The sequence below is a fragment of the Anomalospiza imberbis genome, chromosome 26, assembly GCF_031753505.1.
Source record: "Anomalospiza imberbis isolate Cuckoo-Finch-1a 21T00152 chromosome 26, ASM3175350v1, whole genome shotgun sequence".
Lineage (NCBI taxonomy): Eukaryota > Metazoa > Chordata > Aves > Passeriformes > Viduidae > Anomalospiza > Anomalospiza imberbis.
The window spans coordinates 6,867,878-6,891,588 of NC_089706.1; the positions used below are offsets into that span (position 1 = coordinate 6,867,878).

Genomic DNA, 23,711 nt, shown 5'->3' on the forward strand with positions numbered 1-23,711 from the left:
CATGGGTGCCCACTGACCACTGGATGCCCATTGTGCATCCATTGACCATTATGTATCCATTATATCCATTATGTATCCATTATTGTAGCCCACTGACTGCCCATTGGGTGCCTAATGACCTCTGCGTGCACATTAGGTGCCCCTTGAGTCTAACAGCACCTGTTGGGTGTGTGTGTTAACTGTTCATGAGTGTCCACTGTCCAAAGGTGCCTGTTGACCACTGGGTGCCCACTGGGTGTTGGGGTGCCCACTGGGTACCCCTGACCACCCATGGATGCCCAGGGCAGAGGTGGCACAGCAGCACTAACCTTACTTTTTTTCTCCCCCTCTACCCCCCAGATTTCTGTTTTTTAATTTTCTCCATTAACCCAAGGGGGCTGGGGGCTCCCCCCCAACCCCCACCCCTCCATCTCACCCCAGGGGTTGGCACTGGGTGCTGGGGGGCACAGAGGGCACCCTGGCACCCACCTCCCCCATCACGCATCTGTCCTGTTTTTTATTCCCCCTCATCCCGCACTTTGTATCCATCCCCCCCCTCCCCCCGTCTGTCCGTCCCCACCACCAGGAGCGACGAGACCTCGATCTAATGGGGACTCACCCAGCGGGCAGCCCACCCACTGTGCCAGGGACACCAGGACAGGGAGGGCACCAGGATGGTTGGGGTGGTGGGGGGAACATACCAGGACTGGGAGGACATCAGGAAGGAGCAGAGAGACACAACCTCCCCAGTGCACTTTGTATCCTTGCAGGGATTGGCACCCTGGGGAGGTGGCACAGGGTGCCCCTGTTGCCCCCCCATGATCACCCCCAGCCCCTTTGCTCAGCAGTGTTTTATTTAAAAAATACATGAAAATACAAAAAAAAAACCAGGAATTTATAACCAACTTTGCCCATTGTGCCAACCCCCACGAAGGTGCAACCCGTCCCATGGTGCCAACTCCCCCAGGTGGGGGGGCATGAGGAAGGGGGATCAGCTATGGGTTACAGGGATGTCTGGGACCCCCCTGCTCAGGGGTGAGGCTCAGGTGGGGGAACCCAGGCATGGGTGTTGGGGCGATGAGAGACCCCTGGGTGGTGGGGGACATGGGAGGTTTCCTACTGCAGCTGGGACCTTTTGTAATTAAAGCAAAACTCGATGAATGCCTTGGCTCATCCCTGGGGGAGGCCCCTGGCTCTGCCGCCCCAACCTCAGCTGGTCCCTGGGGGTTCCAACTCTGCCTTGCAACCTGTCAACCCCACGGGTACCTTAGCTGCTCCCTGGGGGCCCCTGGTGCTGCCTGCCTCCCTCCAAAACCCAGTGGATGCCTCAGCTCATCCCTGGGGTGGCCTTGGCTCTGCCCACCCCAGCCTAGGTACCTTGGCTGGTACCTAGGGGGGGTCTGGGTGCCCCCAGGGCCACTGGGTGGGTGTGGGGTGGTTTGGGGGTGTCACCTCGGGGTGCTGCTCACGGCCGTCTTGCGGGGGGGCCGCAGGCGGGCAGGGGGAGGCCCTGGTTTGCACCCCGAGGCACCAGTTGTGGGGGCTGCCCGTGCTGCGCCTGTGCCTGCAAAAGAGAAAGAAGCTGCAGGGAAACTGAGGCGCAGGGCAGGGGGCATCCCCTGTGCCCCTCCAACCCCACTACATCCTTACCTCTGGGGGTGGAGATCCTCCCACCCGCTGCTGGAGTCCGAGAGGACACCCTGGGCAAGACAGTGGATGCCGGGGAACAGCTGGAGGGGACAGCAGTGGTGGTGGTCCTGGTGTGGGGCTGGCGGGTAGAGGGGGCGCAGGGGACTGTGCCCCCCCTCACCTTAGCCTGGCCTGGGGAGAGAGGGGGCATTGGAGTATGGCCCAGGAACCCCCATGGCCATGATGTCCCCATCCCCTTGCCATCACTACCTGCTGTCCCCCCTCGGGGGATCTCTGACCTGCCCTGGGCACCAGCCCCCTGCCCCTGAGGAGGGCATGGCTGGGCGGGGCCCACGCGGCTGGGGGGGAGCCCCCTGCCACCCGAGGGTCCCTTTGCCGCTGCTGTGGAATTACGGCTGGGGGGTGCCTGAAAATAGAGCGGGGGACATGGGGACATCACTCAGTGAGTGCCCCCCACCAACCGCAGGGCTGGGGAGGTTCACGATGCCCCTTGGAGATAGGGGGGCACTCACTGCCCCCATCTAGGATGGGTTTTGAGGGTGGATCTGGGTGTTCAGCCCGGATGGGACAGGGCTACACTGGGATGCCTACCCCTGGGTCTCACCTACCTTGGGGACACTGGTGGCAGCAGAGGCCCCCTGGGGCTTGGTGGGGAGGCGGGGGATTGGGGCAGGGCCCCGAGACTCCACGGTGGGCAGGAGTGCCCGTACCGGGCTGTCCTTCACCACGAAGGTCTGGCGGCGGGGGCTGCGGGGTGTGCTGGGGGGCATGGCGGTGGGTCCCGGTGGGTCTCCGGGAGCGGGAGGGGGCAGGTGACACCCCTCCAACTGTGCTGCCAGGCGCGTGGCCTCCCGCACCATCTCTTCCAGACGGGCCCCACTCAGGGGACTCCAGCGGCCGTTGCCACCCCCGTGCCGGCACCCCCTGCCTGGGCTATCCTCATCCTCCTCTTCTTCCTGGCTGCGGATGGGGGGTGGGGGGAGGGGCAATGGCGGTGTCAGTGCCCAACGCCGCTGCCAAGAAGTGGCAGGAACCCCCCCCATGCCACCCAGGACCCCATTCATTGTGTGACACATCCCCCAGGACCCCCAGGACCGTGTTCATGGGGTGACATGTCCCTTAGGACCCCATCTTTGGGATGCAATGTCCCTTGTGGCCCACAGGACCCCAGCTATGAGTTGCCACATCCCCCACAACCCCATCCTGGGAGTGACGCATCCCCTAGGACATTGACAATGACCTATCCTATTCCCCATGTTCCCAAATATAGGGTGCCCTGTCCCCCCCGTCCCAGCCATGCGGTGCCCTGTCCCCACTACCCTCCCCTACCTGTCAGACGGGGACAGCACGCCGAAGTCAAAGCTCTCCTCGGTGACAAATCGAACATCTAGGGGGACACTAGGGGTGAGCCCCGGCCCGCTGCCCCAGGGGGGAAACACGGGGGACGTGCAGCACTGGCGCTGCCATACCTCGGTCCTCGGCCATCGCCTCGGGGCACCGGGGCCACCTGTGGGAGCTGGGGGGGGTCACCACCCGTGGGGGGGGGTCACCACCATCGGGGTTCCCCACCCGTGCCCCTACCCGCCCCTCCGTGTCCCCCAACCCCCCGCGGGGGCCCGGTGGCACCAGCCAGAGCGCGGGTGACACGGCCAGTGCCAGGCACCACCGGGCTTGATGCCACCGGGATGGGGACAGGGATGGCTCCGCCAGCGGCAGTAGGCGGGGGTGACACCGCCGACTCCTGCCCGGGGAACCCACAGCCCAGCACCCCCAACCCGGCTGTCCTCAGAGCCACAATGGGAAGTCCCAGCCCCGCACCCTGATCCGTGTGAATCGTTGTCCCCAGTGCCACAATGGTAGTTCCCAGCCCCTATCAGGGGACCCCAGCCCAACACTGAGGGAGCCCAACCCCGCTGGGAGGTCGCAGCCCCACATCCAGGGGAACCCCCCCCCCGTTCCACACCCAGAGGGTCCCACACCCACACTCCAATCCCGGGGGACCCCCAGCCCCACACCCCGATCCTGGGGGACTCCCAGCCCCACATCTTGATCCTCAGGGGGTCCCAGCCCCACGCTAGGGGACCCCATTCCCGTACCTAGGGGTCCCAGCCCTTCACCCCAATCCCTTAGGGACCCCAGCCCCACACTGAGGGGGTCCCAGCCCTACATCCCGATCCCGAGTGGTTCCCATCCACTTTCCTAGGCCTCCCAGCTCCCAGGCAGGGGAGTCTCAGCCCCAAACTCAACCCTGGGAGGTCCCATTCCCACTCCTGGGCCTCCCAGCCCCACGCTGTAGGGTCTCAGTCCCATAATGGGGCGATCCCTCCCCCACACCTAGGGAATCCCCCAGCCCCACACCCCCCGCCCAGGAGACCCTAGTCCCACATTGGGGGGTCCCAACTCCAGACTAAGAGGTTTCCAGCCCCACCGACGAGTCCCAGCCCCGCACCCCAATTCCTTGGTGAGCCCAGCCCCACACTGAGAAGGTCTCAGCTCCCCACCGGGGGTCCAGGACTCACAGCCCCAGCCCTGGGGGTCCTCAGTCCCTGCCAGGGGATCCCAGCCCATCACCCCGACCCCATGTCACCCCATCTCCGCATGAGGTGGTTTACCCGGCGCTTCGCGGCCCCCCGATCTCCCTGCCGGCTTCCCCTCTACCCGGGGGTCTCGGTCTGCCCCTCGTCCCCCCTGTCCCCCCACCTCACCGCCCCCGGCTCCCGCTCGTCGCGCGCGCCGAGAAGGCGTGGCCTAGCGAAAGAGGCGTGGTCTCGTTCGAATTCCCCCTCCCCTTGCGGCTCGATCGCGGCGCGCCCGTCCCGGGGTCCGATTGGCCCGCGCCCTTTAAACCTCCCCTCTGATTGGCCAATCGCCTCGCTTTTCTCCTCACTGATTGGCTCTTCCCCTCCCCATGCCCCGCCCTCATCAGCTGGGGGTGTGGCCCGGAAGCGCGGCGCCTGAGGGTCGTTCCGCCGCCGGTGCCGCCGCAGCATGGCCGCCGTCCCGCCCGACTCCTGGCAGCCGCCCACTGTTTCCATGGAGACCACGTAAGGGGCAGGGCATCGTCCCGCTACCGGTACCGGCACGGGAGGCCCTGCCCACCCCTTGTCCCTCCCCCTTCCGCGACACTGGGGGTAAATCGGTGTCCGCTCCCTCTCCCCTCGGCTTCCATGCCGCCTTGGTGTTCTTGAGTCCCTGGTCCCTGCGGTACGGGACAGTCCCCGGTGTCCGTGAGCCCCCGGTACCAGGCAGACCCTGAACTCCACAGATACTAAGAAGCTCCCAGTGTCTCCAGAACGGGACAGCTCCGTTATCCCGCAGTATGAGCTAGTCCTGGTTTCTGCCCTGGTGCTAGAGGGCCCCTGGTTCCCGCGGTGTCCCCCATGGTGTTCGTAACCCCCAGGCCCCTCGGTACCAGGCAGATCCCAGTGACCCCGTGGTATCCCGTGAGCCCCCGTGTCTCCCGATATCGCACAGAACTAGCCAGTCCTGGTTGTTTCCCTGGTACCAAGAGCCATCCATGTCTTCCTGGTGTTCCATTGTCCCCCAGTACCAGCAGCCCCCATTGCCCCCCATCCCCTCTCACCCCTATGGTCCCTCTCCTTGACTGACCCTGGGGGATGGTGAGGGAGGGGGGAGTGGGGGGTCATGTTGAGGTGTTTCCTGATACCCTTCCCGTTCCTGTTCTCATTCCCATTCCCAGTATTCCTATTTCCCATTCCCTGGATGGGCCTGCTTGGTGCTGGAGCTGTACTAACAGCACAGCCCCCTGACTTTGGTCTGAAACTGGGGTTGGGGGTCACAGTGGGATGACCCTGCCCTGCAGCTGCAAGAATTGACCCTATAGGTGGAGGAGTTCAAAGCAGAGTGACCCCATCTCCTGTTCCCATTCCTGGTGCTGTTCCCCATTCCCAGTGTCGTTCCTGTTCCTGGTTTTCCTATTCCCAGGATGGGCTCTCCAGTGCTGGAGCTGTACTGGCAGACAAAGCCCCTAGCTTTGGTCTGAAACTGGGTTTAGAGTCACAGTGTGATGACCCTGTCTCCAGTTCCCATTCCCTGTTCTGTTCCCATTCCCATTCCAATTCCCAATCCTGCTGTTCCCATTCACAGAATAAGCCTGCTGGTGCTGGAGCTGCACTGGCAACACAGCCCCTGGCTTTGGTCGTAAGCTCGGGATGTGGGTATCACTTTGGGATGACCCCATTTCCTTTTCCCATTCCCATTACTGTTCCCCATCTCTGATGCCTTTCCCATTCCCTGTGTTCCCATCCCAGGATGGGCCCACTTGTGCTGGAACTGTACTGGCAACACGCCCCCCGCACCTGCAAGAACTTTGCTGAGCTGAGCCGCCGCGGGTACTACAATGGCACCAAGTTCCACCGCGTCATCAAGGACTTCATGGTGCAGGGAGGGGACCCCACGGGTACTGGTGAGTGCAGGCCTCTGAAATCTCTCTGGGACCCTCCCTCGTGCCAGGGGTTCCCGCTGACCCCCAAATCCCCCTGCAGGCCGTGGTGGCGCTTCCATCTATGGGAAACAGTTTGAGGATGAGCTGCACCCTGACCTGAAGTTCACTGGTGAGTGGGGCCAGCACTGGGAGAACACTGGAGGGGCATCCCTGGGATCCCAGGACCCCATCTATAGCGGGGCAGGACCCATGAGAATACACCTGTGGATGGGATGGCATGTCCCCATCTGTGTCCTTATCCATGGAGTGACATGACTCCCAGGACTCCAGTCATGGGGTGGCATGTCTCAAGGAGGCTGGTCATGGAGTATGTCCTCCAGGACCCTGGCCATGAGGTGGCATGTCTCCCCTGTCCCCAAGATCCCATCTATAGGGTGACAAGTCCTCTGTGTCCCCAAAACTCCATCCATGGAGTGACATGGCCCCAAGGAGCTTTGCCATGGGATGCCCTTTCCTCTATTTCCCCATTCTTGGTGTGATGTGTGCCTGTGTCCCACAGACACTAGGATACTGGCGATGGCCAACATGGGGTTGGACACTAACAGGAGCCAATTCTTTCTCATGTTCCCCTAAGACCTCTCCATTGGATGACATTTTCCTCATGACACCAGAACCTCAGCCAGAGGATGACATGTCCCTGAGACCCCATCTATGGGGTGGCATGTCCTCCATATCCCCCAGGACCCCATCCCTGGAGTGGCATGTCCTTGGCCATAGCATGGCATGTCCCTCAGGGTGCCAGGACCCTTGGCCCATGTCCTGCAGGCCCTGGGATCCTGGTGATGGCCAGTATGGGGCTGTACCCCAATGGGAACAAGTTGTTACTGATGTCCACTAAGACCCCTCCATCAGGTGACAGGTTCCCCAGGAGCCTGTCCATGGAGTGACATGTCCCAAGGATCGCAACCGTAGGATGACACCCTCCAGGATCCCAATCTTGGAGTGACATGTTTCCCATGATACTGGGATCTTGGTCAAGAGATTACATCCCCCCATGAGATGACATGTCCCCCATCATGCTGGAACCTTGGCTGTGGGGTGGAATGTCCCCTGTATCCCCATCCATGAGGTGACATGTCCCCATGTCTCACAGGCACCGGGATCCTAGCAATGGCCAATGCAGGGCCAGACACCAATGGAAGCCAATTTTTCCTGACACTGGGCCCAGCACAGTGGCTGGATGGGAAGCACAGCATTTTCGGGAGGGTGTGCCAAGGAATGGGGGTGCTGGGGCGCCTAGCCATGGTGGAGACCAACTCCCAGGACCGACCCCTCGACGATGTAAAGGTCATCAAGGCGTATCCCTCAGGGTAGGGGTGTGAGGTGCCCTCCCTCCAAATTGTACTGCTCATTTGTAATAAAGGAGGTTGGATGTGGTGGGCTCCCCCACAGAGTGGTGGTTTTAGCAGGAGGTGGGGGAAGTGTCTTTGGAATGGTGGAAGTCTGGGAGGTTGTGAGCCCCCCAAAAAGGGTTTGTGGGTGCCCTTGGAGGGGTGGGTGTCTCTCCTTGGGGACATGGAGCTGCCAGTGGCCCCAGTTCCTGGCCATACAGAGTGGATGCCAGAGACCCAAATTTACCCCTACTGTGTGGTGTCTGTGTGTCCTCAAAGCTTCCTGAGACCCCCCCACAGAATGTCCCTCCACCATGGACCAGTTGGATCACTGAGGTTTGGGTGGAAAAGGGGGGGTTGGTGCTGTCTCCCTAGAATGGGCTCTCCACATAGCACTGGGGACCCTCAAGCTAGCAGTGGGGTCCTCATGCAAGCACACACTGAGTTCCCCCCTGGCACTAGGTAACCCCCCCAGCAATGGGTGTCCCCTCTGGCTCTCGATGTCACCTCTCTCACTCCCAGTGCAAGACCTGGGACAGTACTGGGAGCTGTTGGATGTTTCCAGAATGGTGCAGAGGTGATATTGGGAGCTACTGGGGGATAGCAGAGGACTGGGGGACTCTGCGTTTGCAGTTGGTGGGGCTGTGGGGATTCTGGGAAGGTTCTGATTAAGGGGGAACTAGAGGGATTGGGGCCTCATTCTGGGGAGTGGGTGGTATTGAGAGTGTCATTGGCACAGGGGGGTGCACTGGGAATATCGGAGGGGTGCTGGGGGTGGGGTCTGGTCTAGGGGTGATCCCGGGGGTGGTACCAATGGTCCATGGTGTACCGGGGTCTGGAGGCAGCCTCGGGGGCAATCCTAGGGCAGTAGCGGTGATCTCAGGGCGATCCCGGGTCTGATCCTTGGTACCCGTGTCCGGGGGGCACTGGGGATGGGGAGGCGGCACTGGGGACGATGCGGGGGAAGGCACCGGACTTCCTCGGACTGATGCCAGGGATCTGGGGGTGTTGCCGGGGATCTGGGGGTGATGCCGGGGATCTGAGAGCTATCCCGACGACAGTACCGGTGGTCCGAGGCGGTATCGGGAATGAGGAGGCGGCCCCGCGGGTGATGCGAGGGAGGTGCCAGTGGTCAGGGGAGGTACAAGGGGTTTGGCCTTGATCCCGGAGCAATCCCGGGAATCTGGGGGGGATCCCGGGGACAGTACCGGGCTTCCGGGGGGAACCGGGCTATGGAGGCGGCCCTGGGATTGATGCGGGGGCCATCCCGGAGATCTGGGGGCGTTTCCGAGGCGGAGCCGGAGGGGTCCCGCGGGCCCGGGAGGTAGCGGGGATTTGGAAGCAGGCCCGTAGGTGTTGCGAGGGTAGATCCCGGGAATCTGGGGGTGATCCTGAAAATTTCGGGGCGATCCCAGGGGCAGTATCGAGGGTCCGTAGTGGTACCGGGGAAGGGGAGCCGGCCCTGGGGACGATCCCGGAGGCGGTACCGGGGATCTGGGGGCGGTCCCGAGCCGGTCCCTGTCTCCCGGCAAGAGGTCGCGAAGAACACCCCGGGGCACTCCCTCGGTGCGCGGCCGGGGCCAGTGCCAGGAGCCCCGGGCGGTGCCAAGGGCGGTCCCGAGGCGGAGCCGATCGCGGTCGCAGTGCTAGTGCCGGTGTCGGGGCAGCGACGGAGCCCGGGGCATGGCGGGCCTGGGTGCCTCGGAACTGGGCACCGGCCCCGGTCCCGTCCCGGCCACTCGCGTGGAACTCACAGTGTCCTGCAGGTAGCGGGGCCGCGGCGGGAGCCGGCACCGGGCGGCGGGGGCGCAGGGAGGCGCTGCTGCCGGCTTTGGAAGGTGCTGGGAGGCACTGGGTTGCACTGTGGTGTAGGGGTAGCTGCCGTTGGAGGGTGCTGGGATGCACAGAGAGGCACTGGGAAGCACTGGGGAGCGGCGTTGGAGGGTGCTGAGGTACACTGGGAGGCACTGAGATCCCGTGGGATAGGCTGGGAAGCATTGGAGAGTTGGGAGCAGCTGGCGTTGGAGGGCACTGGTTGCACTGGAACGCAATGAGACGCATCGGGAGGCACTGGAGTGCCGCAGCAGCTGCCGTCGAAGGATGCCAGGGTGCACTGTGATGCACTGAGATCCCCTGGGATGCTCTGGGAGGCACTGGAATGCACCGGAGAGTGAAAGCAGTTGGTGGTTGAATTGCTGAGATGTACTGGAATGCACTGAGATGCTCTGGAAGTCACCGGGAGACACTAGGGAAGGAGGTGCAATCGGCAATGAAGAGGACTGGGAGGCACGGGAAGGCACTGGGGAGCAAGGCAGCTGGCGCTGGAGGCACTAAAATGCATTAGGAGGCACTGGGATTCACTGGAAGACATTGGAATGTGCTGGGAGGTGTTGGGGAGCATGGGGAGCACAGGGAGTGTTTGGTATGGGGACAGAGGGGCATTGGGTGAGCCAAGGATGCTGAGGATGCAGGGCACTGAGGGGAGTGGGGGGCACGGGGGGGGCATTTGGGGGTTTCTGGGACTGGGAGTGCAGGGAGGTCAGGTTTGGGGGATTCTGGGGATGCAGGTGGGTCAGGTTGGACCCTGTATCCCCTGCAGCCCCTGTATCCCTTGCCCATCCTGAAACTCCTGAATCCCCGGGCTGCGCCACACTGCATCATCTACATCCCTTGTACCCCCTGCCCACCCTGCAGTCCCTGTACCCTCCCTCTGCAACCTGAGGTCTTTCTTTGGTGTCCTGACACATAGCTGTACCCCTGACATATAGCACTCCAACATGTGTCATGCTGTGCACCCTGTGCAGATGTGTCTATGCATACCAACTTGTGTTGTGGGGTACATCTGGCAGTGCACCCCAACACCCAGCCATGCTCAGCAACACCTGGCCACGCTCACCAACACCCTGCTGTGCACCCTGACACATGGTTGAGCCCCCCAGCACATGGCCCCCCCAACATGTGTCCAACATGCTTTGCACCCCAATCCATGTCCTGGGGCACACCTTGTTGCGCACGCCCTGCCACACACCTCATGACAACCACACGACGTGGCTGTACATATCAGCCTGTGTTCTGGGGCACATCTGACCACGTAACGGGTACACAACAGTCACAGACACAGCCAGGTGCTCACACTCACACTCACATTCACACACGCACCCACACACACACCCACACAGGCAAGCACACTCACACTCACTCCTCCCTGCCCCCCAGGCAGCTCCTGGACAGGGACACCTTCTCCAAGTCGGACCCAAGTGAGTGACGCAGGGGGGGTGGGATGTGTTTTGGCTCTTAGGTGTTTTGGGGAGTCTCTCGGGGTCTTGGAGTTTCTGGGGGTTTTGGGGTCTTTGGAAGGTGTTGTGTGCTCAGGGGATTTTTAGATCTCTGGGGGGTTTGGGGGTCTGTGGGGGATTGGTGGGGGGGTCTCTGAGGTATTTTGGGAGTATCTGGGGGTTTTGGGGGGGTTTCTGGGATCATCAGTATCTCTGGGGAGTGTTATGGTCTCTGGGGGTCTTTGGGGTCTCTGAGGTGTTTTGGGGGATCTCTGGGATTGTTGTGGTTCTGTGAGGTTTTGGGAGTCTCAAGGATATTTTGGAGGGTTCTGGGGGTCTTGGGAGCTCTAGGGAGTGTTGGGGTCTCTGGGGGTTTTGGGTGGTCTTTGGGGTCTTGGAGATCTCTGGGGGATTTGGGGAGCCTCTGAGGTGTTTTGGGGGTGTCTGGGGGATCTTAGGGGGCTTCAGGGGGGGTCCGGGGGTCTCTCTGAGGTGTTTTGGAGGGTCTCTGGGGAGTTCTGGGAGTCTCTGGGAATGGTGGTGTCTCTAAGAGTTTTGGGGGTCTCTGGGGATGCCTGCCTCTCCTGACCCCTCCCCCTGCAGTCTGTGTGCTGTACACGCAGCGCCCTGGCAGCCACCAATGGCGGGAGGTGAGTGACCCGATTGGTGGGGGGGCAGCCAATCAGCATGTTGGGCTGTGCTCGGCTGGCCAATTGGCATGTTAGTGCATACTCAGCCAGCCAATCAAGATGTTGGGGTACTAGCTGGCCAACCAATCACCAGCATGCTGGGGCAATGAACAATCAGCATGTCTGTGTGCCAACCAGATGGCCAATCAGCATGTCAGGGGTAATGGCAGCCAGCCAGCCAAGCAGCATGTAAGATTCTGGCCTATCAGCATGTTGGGGTGATGGCCAACTGGCCAATCAGTGTGTTGGGGTGCCAACCAGTTGGCCAGTCACCAGTGAACAATCAGCATCTTAGGGTGCAGCACCTGGACAATGAGCATTCTGGGATGCAGCAGCCATGCAATCAATGCCTGTGGGCAGAGCGATCAGCCAGCCAGCATCCTGGGGATCTGGGGAGCGTGTCGAGGTGCCGGGCAGCCAGCCAATCAGCTGTCAGCATGCAGCCGGGCCCCGCCCCCCGTAATTAATAGGGTGTTAATTACGGGGTAATGAGCAGGGGGTGGGGTAGCCCCGAGGCACAAAGCGGCACCTGGGCCTTCCCTGCCCCTTCCCACCCCTTTCCCACGCCTGTCCCCACACGTGCCCTAGCCCGGGCCTGCTGCCCAGCCTTGCCCCACCTTCTCCACCCACATGTGTCCTCATGTCCCCAGTCTCATGTTCTCATGTCCCTGTGTCCCCATGTTGCTATGTTCCCATGTCCCCAGCCCCATGTCCACATGTTGTCATGTTCCTGTGTCTCCATGTCACTGTGTCCCCATATCTGTATGTCCCCATGTCCACATTCTCATGTCCCACTGCCCCCATCCCTATGCCCCCACCCTCATTCCCATGCTCCTGTTTTCTGGTGCTGTGTTCACATGTCCCTGTGTTCCCATGTCCTCATGTCCCTGTGTCTTCATCCCTATGCCCCCATGTCTCTGTATCTCCATGTTCCCAAATCCCTGTATCCCCACCCCCCATGCCTATGTTCTCATGTTCCCATCCCTGTGCTGCCATGTCTCATCATCTCTATTGTCCCCATGTCCCTGTGTCCAAATCACCACATCCCCATATCCCTATGTCTCCATGTCCCTGTCCCTACCCCGTGTTTTCCTGTCACCCTATTATCCCTGCTGTCCCCATATCCCCCAGTTTGGCCGGACCGAGGTCATCGACAATTCCCTGAATCCTGATTTCCTGCACAAGTTTGTCCTCGATTATTGCTTTGAGGAGCGACAGAACCTGCGCTTTGACCTGTGAGTGGCCCCTGTGGCCCCAGTGCCACCCCCTGTGTCAACCCCTTGTCTCACAGGGTCACCCCCTAGCAACCCTGGCACAGCCCCTCAGGGTGTCCTTATCCCCATCCCTGTTCAGTCCCCACTCCTGGACCATTACCACCCTTGTTCACATGCATGTCCCTATCCTTGTCCCATCCCATTGTCATCCCTATCCTATCCAGTCCCCATTCTGTCCCTATCCACATCCCATCCCTGTCCCATTCTGTCCCTATCTGCATCCCATTCCTCTCCATTCTATTGTGTCCCTATCCTATCCTGTTCCTGTACCCATCCTTGTCCCATCCTTTTCCTATTCTTTTCCCCATCCCGTCCCATCCTCACACCTAATCCATCCCTATTTGTGTACCATCCCTCTCTCACCCCCTCCCTCTCACTCCCTGTCCCCTTCCCATCCAATCCCTGTCTCCATCCCTGTTCCCATCCTTGTCCCATCCAAGGCCCCCCACTTCCCATTCCATGCCCACATGTCCCCTCTGCCCCCAGGTATGATGTGGACTCCAAGAGCCCTGACCTCTCCAAGCATGTAAGTGCGGGATCAGCCCTGCTCCCCTGGCCTCCCTGGCATGGGCAGCCCCCTGGTGACACCCAATATTCCCAATCCTGCAGGATTTCCTGGGCCAGGCATTCTGCACCCTGGGGGAGATCGTGGGCTCAGCTGGCAGCCGCCTGGAGAAGCCCCTGACGTGAGGCCCCCCCCTCTTTGCCCCAGTGTGCTACCCCATATCCTACCCCAGTGAAGCCCCTGATGTGAGCCCCTCTTGTGCCCCAGTGTGCCCATGTTCCTCCTAGAGAAGCCCCTGATATGAACTCCCCCAGCCCCAGTGTCCCCATGTCCCCCCCACCCTGAGAAACCCCTTGTTTGAGCCTCCACTGTGGTCCAGTGTCCCCAGAGTCCTCAGGGTCCCCATGCCCCGCACTGGAGACACTCCTGATGGTAGCTACCCTTGTCCCCAGTGTCTTGTTGTCCCTATGTCTCTGTCCCAGGGAAGCCCCCCATGTGAGCCACCTCCCCCACAGATCCCAATGTCTCCATGACCTCTCCCATGGAGAAGCCCTTGACATGAGTCCTGCCTGTGCCCCAGTGTCCCTGAAGTCGCCATGTCCTCTTTGGAGAAAATCCTGGGTTTCTCCAAAACCAGATTTTTGGAGAAAACTGGGAAACTCAGTGTCCCCATGTCCCCCCCTGGAGAAGTCCTTGACATGAACCCCCATGGCCCCAGTGTCCTCATGTCTCCCCAGGTCCCTTTTGGTGTGCCCAGGATAGACGCAGACCCCAGAGCCAACAGTGGCATTTTGGACTGGGGGGGAGGGGGGAGGTCTGGCTTCTTTTTTTTTTCTTTTTTTTTTTTTCTTGTGGGGGTGGCTTTTGGCAGGAAAGGCATTTTTTGGGGTCTGGCTTTTTGGTGGGGTTTGATGGGTCTGGCTTTTTCTTGGGATGGTGGCTTTTGGAGGGAATATGGGTTTGCAGGATCTGGCTTTTGGAGGGACTCTGGCTTTTGGAGGGGTCTGATGTTTTTGGGGTTGGCTTTTTCAGGGGCAGTTTTGTGGGAATTGACTTTTTGGGGGGCTGAATGTCTTTTGGGGATGGGCTTTTATGAGGGGAGAAACAGCTTCTTTTTTAGAGTGCTGGAATCTGGGGGGGGGTCTGGTTTTTTTTTTTTTTTTTTTTTGTAGACTTCATTTTTTTGGGAGGGAGGGCATTTTATTGGGTGGGGATCCCCTCCATCACCCTTCAGCACGTGTCCCTGCAGGATGGGGACAGCCACCGTGCACCCCCGGGGCAGGAGATCTGCCCCAGCTGCCTCCAATAGGTAAGTTTTGGGGTGCTCAGTGTGCGGGGGACACCTCCAAGATACCATGTGTGCCCCTGCTATGCTCACATCCCATCCCGGCAGCGGCATTCTAGGGAAGAAGTGCGGCACTATCATACTCCTCGCCGAAGAGTTGGGAAACTGCCGGGTGAGCTGCGGTGGGGCAGGGGAGGAGGTGTAGTTTGGGGACCCCGCAATATTGAGGGTGGCTGAGACACACTAGCCCGCAAATGAGAGTGTGGGCTGTTTATCCTCACGCTGGGTCCCGCCTGTCCTGAATCCCTCCTTCCCTCATGGAGCAGCCGCCCCGAAGGATCCCACCCCTGAGGGGGGTGCAGGGTGGATGACCCCCTCGATTCCACCCCCCAGGACGTGGCCACACTCCAGTTCTGCGCCAACAAGCTGGATAAGAAGGATTTCTTTGGAAAATCTGATCCCTTCATGGTCTTCTACCGCAGCAATGAAGACGGGACGTGAGCGACCCCCCCTCAAAACTGCAGGGACCCTCCCACACCTCACGGGAGGGCTCAGCCTCAGCACAGGACACCCCTACGTCCCCATGGGCTGGCATTGGCGGGGGTGTCCAAAAATCCTCACTGCACTGTGGGGGTGACAGGTTGAGGGGGTGTGGGGATGGGGGAGTTGGGGAGTGGGGGATGGAGCTCCCTTGTACCCCCTTGTCTTCCCCCCAGTTTCACCATCTGCCACAAGACGGAAGTGGTGCGGAACACACTGAACCCTGTCTGGGCAGCGTTTGCCATTCCTGTCCGTGCCCTCTGCAATGGGGACCATGACCGGTGAGTGCCAGGGGACTGGGACCCCCTGCACCCCCTCTTTGGCCCCAAAGACCTCCTTCTCCCTCTTCCCCCCATCTCTAGGGTCCACTAGGACCCCTGAACCCCCTTCCCCCATCTCTGTCATACCCAGGGACGCCCTGCATTCCCATCTTTGTGGTTCTCTGAGACCCCCTGAACCCCTTTCCCCCCATCTCCATGGGCCCTCAGGACCCCCTTTTCCTTCTTTCCCCCATCTCCCAGGTCCTCCAGGAACCCCTGCACCCCATGTCCCCATCTCTGTGGTACCTCTGCACTCCCAGAGCCCCCCTCACTCCATGTCTCCAGGACCCCCTTCTCCTCTCTCTGTGGTCCCCCAGAATTCCTTCCCCTGAGTCTGTGGTACCCCAGGACCCTCTTTACCCCCTTCTCCCCATCTCTGTGGTACCTCAGGACACCCTGCAGCCCTTCCACCTTTTCTGTGGCCCTGTGAGACACCCTTCCCCCCACTTCTGTGGCCACCCAAGACTCCCAGAACCCCTTCCCCTGTTTCTGTGGTACCAGTAGCACCCTCCCCCCCGCAGTGTTACCCACTTTTACCTCAGTTTACCCATCTGAGCAATGGGCAACACAGCTGTCACCCAGCTATTCCTCCCCCCTCCCACCCCCAATCCCAAACTGCTGTCACCAGCTGCTGTCCTGGCAAACAGCTCCTCACACTGCTTTGGCCCCAAGTTGGATGTTGCTGTGGCAACGATGGATAAAAATATCCCAAGGAGGAGGAGAAGAAAGCAGGAAAAAGCCCACAGAGGCGTCAAAACAAATCCCACAGGGAGTGGGGGGTTGTGTGTGATGGGTCCCCAGAGGATGGGATTTGGGGGTGTCAGTGACCCTCCTCTGCCTTGCAGAGCCATCAAGGTGGAGGTATATGACTGGGACCGTGATGGCAGGTGAGCTGTGTGGGGTCCTGGGGATCCCCCACACCCTGGACCTGCACCCCCCGGGTGACAGGGACCCCCCCCCCACCCCTGCTTCCCTGGGGAGATGGAACCCCCCCAAGATGATGGGGATGCCCCTGTTGATGGGAATCCCCCCAGGCTATTTGGGACTCCATGGCTGATGGGAAACTTCCTGGGCAATGGGAAGCCCCCCTTCCCCACACCCCTGGGTGATGGGGATCCCCCTGGGTAATGGGAGCCTCCCTAACCGGACTGATGGAGATCCACTGGCCTTGCAGCCACGACTTCATTGGGGAGTTCACCACCAGCTACCGGGATCTGGCACGAGGCCAGAGCCACTTCAACGTGTACGAGGTGAGGGGGGATGGGTTCATGGGTGTGGGGGTCCTGCACCCCCCTCCACCCCCGCCATGGGGGTCATGGTCCCACTGCTGCACCCCCCGGGGTTATGGTCCCCAGGGACCCTGTGCTGCACCCCTGTGTGTTGGGGTCTTGACACCGCACCCCTTGGGTGTTATGGTCCCCAAGGTCCCTCTGTCTGCTGCACCTGTGCGTGCCGGGGTCTCTGTGTAGGTGCTACATACCCCAGGATACCCATGATGCAGTCCTGGGGTGTTACAGTCCCCAGGGATCCCTCCCAACCCTGCACCCTGGTGTGCCATATATCCAAAGGGTCCCCCTCCTGCACTCTGAGGTGTCGTGGTGCCCAGGGTGCTCATGCTGCAGCCATAGAGGTTTATAGTCCCCCTGATTCCCTATGCCCAGGGTATTGGGATCCCCACACTGCACCCCTGGGGTGTTATGGTTCCCATGCTGCACCCTGGGGTGCAGGATCCACAGCTGCTCCCTTGAGGGTCTCCAGCTGCACTAAAATCCCCAGGGTCTCCACATGCACCCCTGGGTGTCACAGCCCACCATGTGATTCTCAAGGTCCCTCTCTGCACCTCAGCACAGTGCTCCCACTGCTGCCCCCCAGCATATTCTGTGGCCCCCCTGTCACCCTGGATGTGATAGTCTGTTACACTGCTCCCTGGGGCCTCCTGTCCTTGTGAGAAGCAGCCCCCTTCCCTCTCCTCTCATCCCTGCAGGTGGTGAACCCCCGGAAGAAGATGAAGAAGAAGAAGTACTTGAACTCAGGGACAGTGAGGAGGGGGATGTGCAGAGTGGGGGGGACACAGGGGGAGTGGACACTTCCTCCCCTGAGCCCCGTGTCCCCACAGGTGACGCTGCTGTCCTTCGCGGTGGAGGCCGAGCACACCTTCCTGGACTACATCAGGGGCGGGTGAGCAGGGGGTCTCCAGCACCTCCAGCTGTACTTTTGAGGGTCCTGAACACCCCCAGCTCCTTCCTTGGGGGTACCCAGCACCCTGAGCTGCTCCCTCAAGGGCAGGGAATCCCCAACATCCCCAGCCTCTACTTCACTGGCAGGCGGGTCCCCAGGACCCCCATCTCCTCCCTTGGAGGTCCCCAGTTCTCACTGTTGCTCCATCAGGGATGGGGATGGTGATGTTCCTGCTATCCTCACCTCCTCACTTTGAGATCCCAAACACCGCCAGTTGCTCCACTGGGGGATCCTCAGCACACCTAGCTCCTCCACTGGGGATCTCAGCACCCCCACCCAGATGCCTCCTTGGGGGTAGACTGTCCCCATCACCCACAGCTGCTTCACTGGTAGTCCCCAGAACCCACAGTTGATCCCTTTAGAAGTCTCCAGCACTCCCAACAGCTTTGGAGTCCACAATACCCACAGCTGCTCCTTTGGGGAAAAAGGATCCCCACCACCCCTATCTTCTCCATTGGGGGTCCTCAGCATCCCACCCAGATGCTCTCTCATGGGCAGGGGCTCCCCAGCACCCCAAATTGGTCATTTGTGGGTCCCCAGCACCCTCAGCCACTCCCTTAGGTGCAGCATGGTGACACCTCAGTGCAGGGACACTTGGGGGTGCTCTGAATTGTGATATGGATGCACCCAGTCCAGCCTGTGGCCCCAGGGGTGCCCCACCCCAAACCCACAGGTCACCGCCTGTGTCACCCCAAGGCCACTTTACCCCTCCAGGACCCAACTCAACTTCACAGTGGCCATTGACTTCACAGCATCCAATGGTGAGTGACAGCTATGTTCCCCCTGGGGGATTTAACTGGGGCAGTTGTAACCAGTTTGGTGTCATGGTGGTGTCATCCTTGTCACCAACTTGGGGACATGGTGTTATTGTCCTTGTAGTTGTTTTGGGGACATGGTCATGTCTCCCTTGTCACTGGGTTGGGGTCATGATGGCATTGTCCTTGTTGTGGGTCTGGGGCCATGGCGGTGTTATTTTTGTCACTGTATTGGCACTACAGTGGTGTCATACTTGTCACCAGCTGTCTCTGGGTTGGGGATTTGGTGCCATCATCGTAATTGAATTTGGGACAGAGTGGTGCCATTCTTGTCACTGGGTTGGGGTCATGGCAATATCATCTTTGTCAGTGTTGGTTCCATGGTGGCATCATCCTTGTCACCAGCTGCCACCAGACTGGGGACGTGGTGGCATTTGGAGACATGGTGGGATCATCCTTGTCCTTGTCACCATGTTGGGGATGACATCATCCTTGCCACTGAGTTGGGGCCATAATGGTGAGGTTGTGGGAATGCTGGGGGTGTTTTGGGGGTGCTGGGGGGATTATGACAGTGCTGGGAGGGCTGTGGGGGTGCTGAGCCCCATGCCTGTGCAGGGAACCCGTCACAGCCCACATCCCTGCACTACCTGAGCCCCTTCCAGCTGAATGCCTACAGCCTGGCACTGAGGGCCGTGGGGGACATCATCCAGGACTACGACAGTGACAAAATGTTCCCAGCCCTTGGCTTTGGTGCCAAGGTCCCCCCAGATGGGCACGTGTCCCACGAGTTCCCACTGGTGAGGGGCTAAGGGGGGACAGGACTGCGGATGAAGGGTGGTGTCCTTGTCACACAGTTGGGGACATGGTGGGATCATCCTGTCACGTTGTTGGGGACATGGAGGGACATTGTCCTTGGGTTGGGGCTATGGTGGTGTGATCCTTGTCACTGGTCTGGGGCCATGGCAGTGTTATCCTTATCACCAGGTTAGGAAGGGGCTTGGTGTTGTCACCAGTTTGGGGTCACAGTGGTCTCATCCTTGATCACCAAGTTGGGTACATGGTGTGTTTGGGTTGGATCTGGATTGGGGATGTGATGGTGTCATCCTTATCCTTGGGCTCGGAACATAGTGACATCATCATTTTGTGACTAGTTTGGGGTCATGGCAGTGTCACCAGGTTGGAGACACAGTAGTATCATCCTCGTCACCAGGTTCAGGATGTGGTGGTGTGGTTTTTGTCACTGTGCTGGGCATATGATGATATTGTCCTCATCACCTATTCTCACTGTGTTGGGGGCATGGTGGTATCATTCTTGTCACTGGGTTGGGGACATGGTGGCATTTTGTCACTGGGGATGTGGTGGTGTCATCCTTGTCTTGGGTTGGGAACATAGTGGTATCATCATTTTGTCACTGGGTTGGGGCCATGGCAGTATCATCCTTGATACTGAGTTGGGAACATGTTGGTGTCTCCCTTGTCACCACATTGTGGACATGGTGGGATCATCCTTGTTAGCATTTGGGGGGCACAGCAGTGCCATCTTTGTCTGTGGGTGGGGTCCATGATGTCACCCTTTCCATGGGTGGGGGCTGTGGTGTCACCGTGGTCCTGGTGACCCTGTGGCAGAATGGGGATGCATCAAACCCGGCGTGCCATGGCATTGCGGGGGTGCTGGAGGCATATCAGCGCAGCCTGCACCATGTCCAGCTCTATGGCCCCACCAACTTTGCCCCTGTCGTCAACCATGTTGCTCGGTAAGAGGGGCCCCACGCCCTGGGGTGGGGTCTCTGTGCCCTCGGCATCACGCAGGGTCCCCCTAGCTCGGCGGCCACGGTGCTGGATGGGTCCCAGTACTTTGTCCTTCTCATCATCACCGATGGTGTCATCTCTGACATGGCCCAGACCAAGGAGGCCATCGTCAATGTGAGACCTTCGTGGTGGCTTTGGGGCGAGTAGTGGCACCCCTGGGTGCTGGGACCCTTGGGTGATGGGGGCAGGGGAAGGGATTGAGACCCTTGAGGGGGTAGGAAAGGTTGGGGACCCCTGGGTGCTGGGGGGTTGAGGAGGAGCTAGAACCCTTAGGGGTCGGGAAGGGGCTTGGACTCCTGGGCTCTGAGGGGTTGGGGGTGGCTGGGACCCTTTGGGTGATGGGGTGGGTGAGGAGGAGCTGGGACCCTGAAGCTGAGAGGGAGGGCATGGGTTGGGACCCTTGTGTGCTGGAGGGGTGGGGAAGGGGCTGGGAGCCCTGGGTGCTGGGGGGGGTGGGGTGTGGACTCCGGGGTGCTGGAGGCAATGAGGAGGGACTGTGACTATTGAGAGGTGGGAAAGGGCTTGGACCTCCAGGGTTCAATGTGTAGGTGTGTCTGGAACCCCTGGGTGCTGCAAGGGGGCTGGGAAGTTCCTGGAACCCCTTGGTGCCAGTAGGGAGGTCTGAGACCTTTGGGTGATGGGGGGCGTGGTGAGGGACTGGAATCCTTGGGGGAGGGGGTGTTGGCACCCCTGGGTGCTGCAGGGAGGGGGAGGTGGCTCATTTGGTGGCAGTATCATTAAATTTCATGGGACTCCCTTCACCCCCCCGGCTCCCTAAGGCTGCCAAATTGCCCATGTCCATCATCATCGTGGGGGTTGGCCAGGCTGAGTTCGATGGTAAGATCTGGGGGCTGGGGGGAACTGGGGGAAGGCTTGAGGGGATGGGGGTGAGGTCCTTTGGCCACTGGAACTATGAGGTGAATGTGTCAGCAAATGAATGGGCTCAGCATACCCCAGTGAGGGGGCTTGGGGGTTCTGGGTGGGGGGTTGAGAGGGACATAACAGGATCCCACCTTGGGGTGGGAGGCAGTGGGGTGCTGTGACCTCCCCCCAACATCGCCCTCAGCCATGGTGGAGCTGGATGGGGACGACATCCGCATCTCTTCCCGTGGGAAAGTGGCCGAGCGTGATATTGTCCAGGTAACCAACCTCACCAATGAGGAATTTGGGGACCCCTTCCCAGCCCACCCAGCAGGGTGGTGGTGGGGGGTGCCCTGGGGAGCTCAATTCAGCCCCATCATTCCTGGGGTGCACTGGGTGGGACTAGTGTGGAGGGATGATAAGGTGGACTGGGACATGGGGGGGGCACTGGGACATGAGCGGGATGCACTGGGACAAAGGGATGCAATGGGTTTGGGATGCACCTGGATGGGGGGATGCACTAGGATTTGGGGGTGCACTGGCACATGGTAGGGGCGCTTCACTGGGAAAAGAGGGTGCCCTGGGACTTGGGACGCACCTTGGAATGAGGGTGCACTGGGACATAGGACCATATTAGGATATGGGAGGCACTGAGACATGAAGGAGACAATAGGACGTGAAAGGAGGTTTACTGGGAAATAGTGGGGGGGTTGGAATTGGGATGTTGGGGATGTGCTGGGACACAGAAGCAGTGCACTGTGACATGGGAGGAATGCACTGGGAAAAAGGAGTGCACTGGGGTTTGGAATGTACCTCCGTGGGGGGAGACACTGGGACATTGGGTGCAATGGGTATGTGGTGGGGGCCTTCACTATGAAAAGAGGGTGCCCTGGGACTTGGGATGTTCCTTGGAATGGGGATGCAGTGGGACATGGGGGTTTATTAGGATATGGGGGGCACTTTGGCATGCAGGGGGTTGGTACTGGGAAATGGGAGGGCACTGGGATGTGGGGGGCACTTGGACATAGAGGGGCATGTACTGGGATATGGAGAGGGGATGTACTAAGACATTTTGGGGGGACTGTGCTGCAAAAAAAGGGTGCAATGAGACTTAGGATGTTCGTGGATGTAGGGGGGACCCTGGGACATTAGCAGGCACTGGGACATGGGGGAACATTGGGACATTGGAGGGGGGCACTGGGATATGGGATGTACCTGGATGTGGGGGGCACTGGGATATGAGGAGGGTGTACTGGCAAATGAAGGGGGCACTGGGGCACCAGGATGGACCTGGATGTGGGGGGTAGTGGGACATAGGGGTGTATTGGGAAATAGGAAGAGACACTGGGATGTGGGGGCTGTGGGAAATGGGAGGCACTGGGATATGGAGGGGCACTGGGGCTTGGGATGTACGTGGCTGTGGGGGTGCCCTGGGACATGAAGAGGGCTGTGCTGGGAAATGGGGAACACTGGGATGTGGGAGTACCTTAGGGCATGGAGGGGGGTACCAGGATATGGGGGGGCACTGGGTCTTAGTATGTACCTGGATGTGAGGGACGTTGGGACATCAGGAATGGGGAGGGGACACTGGAGCTGCTGTGTGTAGGGCACACAGTTCCGGGGGCTTCCTGGCCCGGGAACCCCTCAACTGCTCTGCCCCCCTGTGCCCTCCCCCCCAGTTTGTTCCATTTCGTGACTACATGACGGGGGGTCCTGGCGCGGGGCTGAGCATGGCAGGGCTGGCGCGAGAAGTCCTTGCCGAGATTCCTGACCAGCTCCTCTCTTACATGAAGGCACGGGGCATAAAACCACCCCCCCATCCCTCCCATGTCCTCTGAAACCCCTCCACCCTGCCTGCCCACTCCCAACACACCATGTCCCTTCATCCTACCCCAGGACCCTCTATCCAGGGACCAAAGGCAGCCATACTCTGTCAGGGACCTGGGACTGGAGGTCACTCTCCTCCTTTCCACAACTTTGGGATCCCCTCCCCAATCTGGGTTCCCACCACCACACCCATAAACCAGCTTTTGGGTTTTCCTGGGGGAATTGGGATGGTGTTGCCTGAGCATTCTTGGCCATGGTACTGCCCCCTAATACCCATCCAGGACTGTCCTGCCCCCCCAGAAAAGGGGCAGGGGGTCTTCAGCAGCCTGACCAGAAAGCTGGGGTGCGCAGGAGCCTCCACCAAATGTGGAGTGCCCCCCTAGTGTGATGCATGACCCCTCCTCACCTCACCACCCTCCCCAAATCCATGGTTCCCCTGCATTTCCTGGGCTGATCCCAGTGGGGTCCCAAGAGTTTTTGGTGTTCTCCCTTGCTGTGTTGCACGTGTCCATGTGGGTTTGTATTGAGTTGCCTTAAATTGCAATAAATTATTGTGGCTTTAATTATAGCCCCCTTCCCTGGGATGCCCCAGCATCTTCCCTAAAAGGAGCCCTGCCCTGGCTGTATGTGTGACCCTCCCCAGCTGTGTGACACCTCCCAGGACTGTAACGACTCCCCTGCTCAGCTCTGTGACTCCCCCCTCCAGCTCTGACCCCTCCTGGCTCTGCCCCCTCCCCATCTGTGATCCCCTCCAAGCTGTGACCCCCTGCCTGCTGTGTCACCCCTCAACCTGTGCTCCCCCAGCTGTGACACCCCAGCTCTTACCCCTCCCCAGCTGTGTGATCCCCCACACACTGTGTGAACCCCCTCAAATGCATGACCTCCCTGGCTGTGTGACCCTCCCTCCT

At 60.1% G+C, this 23,711-nt stretch overlaps 3 protein-coding genes across 13 annotated transcripts in view; 2 read left to right on the top strand and 1 right to left on the bottom strand.

The window, feature by feature from the left end:
• CELSR2 (cadherin EGF LAG seven-pass G-type receptor 2) overlaps window positions 1–7,471 on the top strand; it is a 37,497-nt gene extending 30,026 nt beyond the window's left edge. The window contains 3 exon segments of the mRNA XM_068173368.1: window positions 5,901–6,055; window positions 6,135–6,203; window positions 7,188–7,471. Of these exon segments, the coding sequence (XP_068029469.1) occupies window positions 5,901–6,055; window positions 6,135–6,203; window positions 7,188–7,408 (445 nt within the window). The 3' untranslated portion in view covers window positions 7,409–7,471.
• On the bottom strand, window positions 727–4,673 carry PSRC1 (proline and serine rich coiled-coil 1). 2 transcript variants are annotated; one of them, XM_068173370.1, is made up of 7 exons: window positions 4,330–4,673; window positions 3,099–3,136; window positions 2,959–3,016; window positions 2,238–2,589; window positions 1,879–2,035; window positions 1,630–1,800; window positions 727–1,543 (listed from the first exon to the last, which is right to left on the bottom strand). In XM_068173370.1, exons 1-7 carry the CDS (start codon window positions 4,662–4,664, stop codon window positions 1,428–1,430), a joined length of 1,227 nt encoding a protein of 408 aa, XP_068029471.1. In that variant the 5' UTR covers window positions 4,665–4,673; the 3' UTR covers window positions 727–1,427. The 2 variants fall into 2 exon arrangements, with proteins under 2 accessions (XP_068029471.1, XP_068029470.1); XM_068173369.1 differs by having other exon boundaries at window positions 1,630–2,035.
• A 1,221-nt stretch (window positions 7,472–8,692) lies between the features above and the next one.
• Window positions 8,693–23,369, top strand: LOC137462808 (copine-5-like). Of its 10 annotated transcripts, XM_068173549.1 has the most exons (22): window positions 8,928–9,191; window positions 10,642–10,682; window positions 11,304–11,350; window positions 11,528–11,578; window positions 12,521–12,624; window positions 13,150–13,189; window positions 13,273–13,349; window positions 14,418–14,477; window positions 14,562–14,625; window positions 14,847–14,950; window positions 15,170–15,274; window positions 16,159–16,200; window positions 16,488–16,563; window positions 17,298–17,351; window positions 17,430–17,491; window positions 18,266–18,312; window positions 18,922–19,103; window positions 19,933–20,060; window positions 20,127–20,229; window positions 20,895–20,952; window positions 21,182–21,255; window positions 22,656–23,369. In XM_068173549.1, exons 1-22 carry the CDS (start codon window positions 9,109–9,111, stop codon window positions 22,812–22,814), a joined length of 1,761 nt encoding a protein of 586 aa, XP_068029650.1. In that variant the 5' UTR covers window positions 8,928–9,108; the 3' UTR covers window positions 22,815–23,369. The 10 variants fall into 10 exon arrangements, with proteins under 10 accessions (XP_068029658.1, XP_068029659.1, XP_068029660.1 ...); XM_068173558.1 differs by lacking the exons at window positions 8,928–9,191; window positions 11,528–11,578 and adding an exon at window positions 8,789–8,854; XM_068173551.1 differs by lacking the exon at window positions 14,418–14,477.
• The last annotated feature ends 342 nt before the right edge of the window (window positions 23,370–23,711 follow it).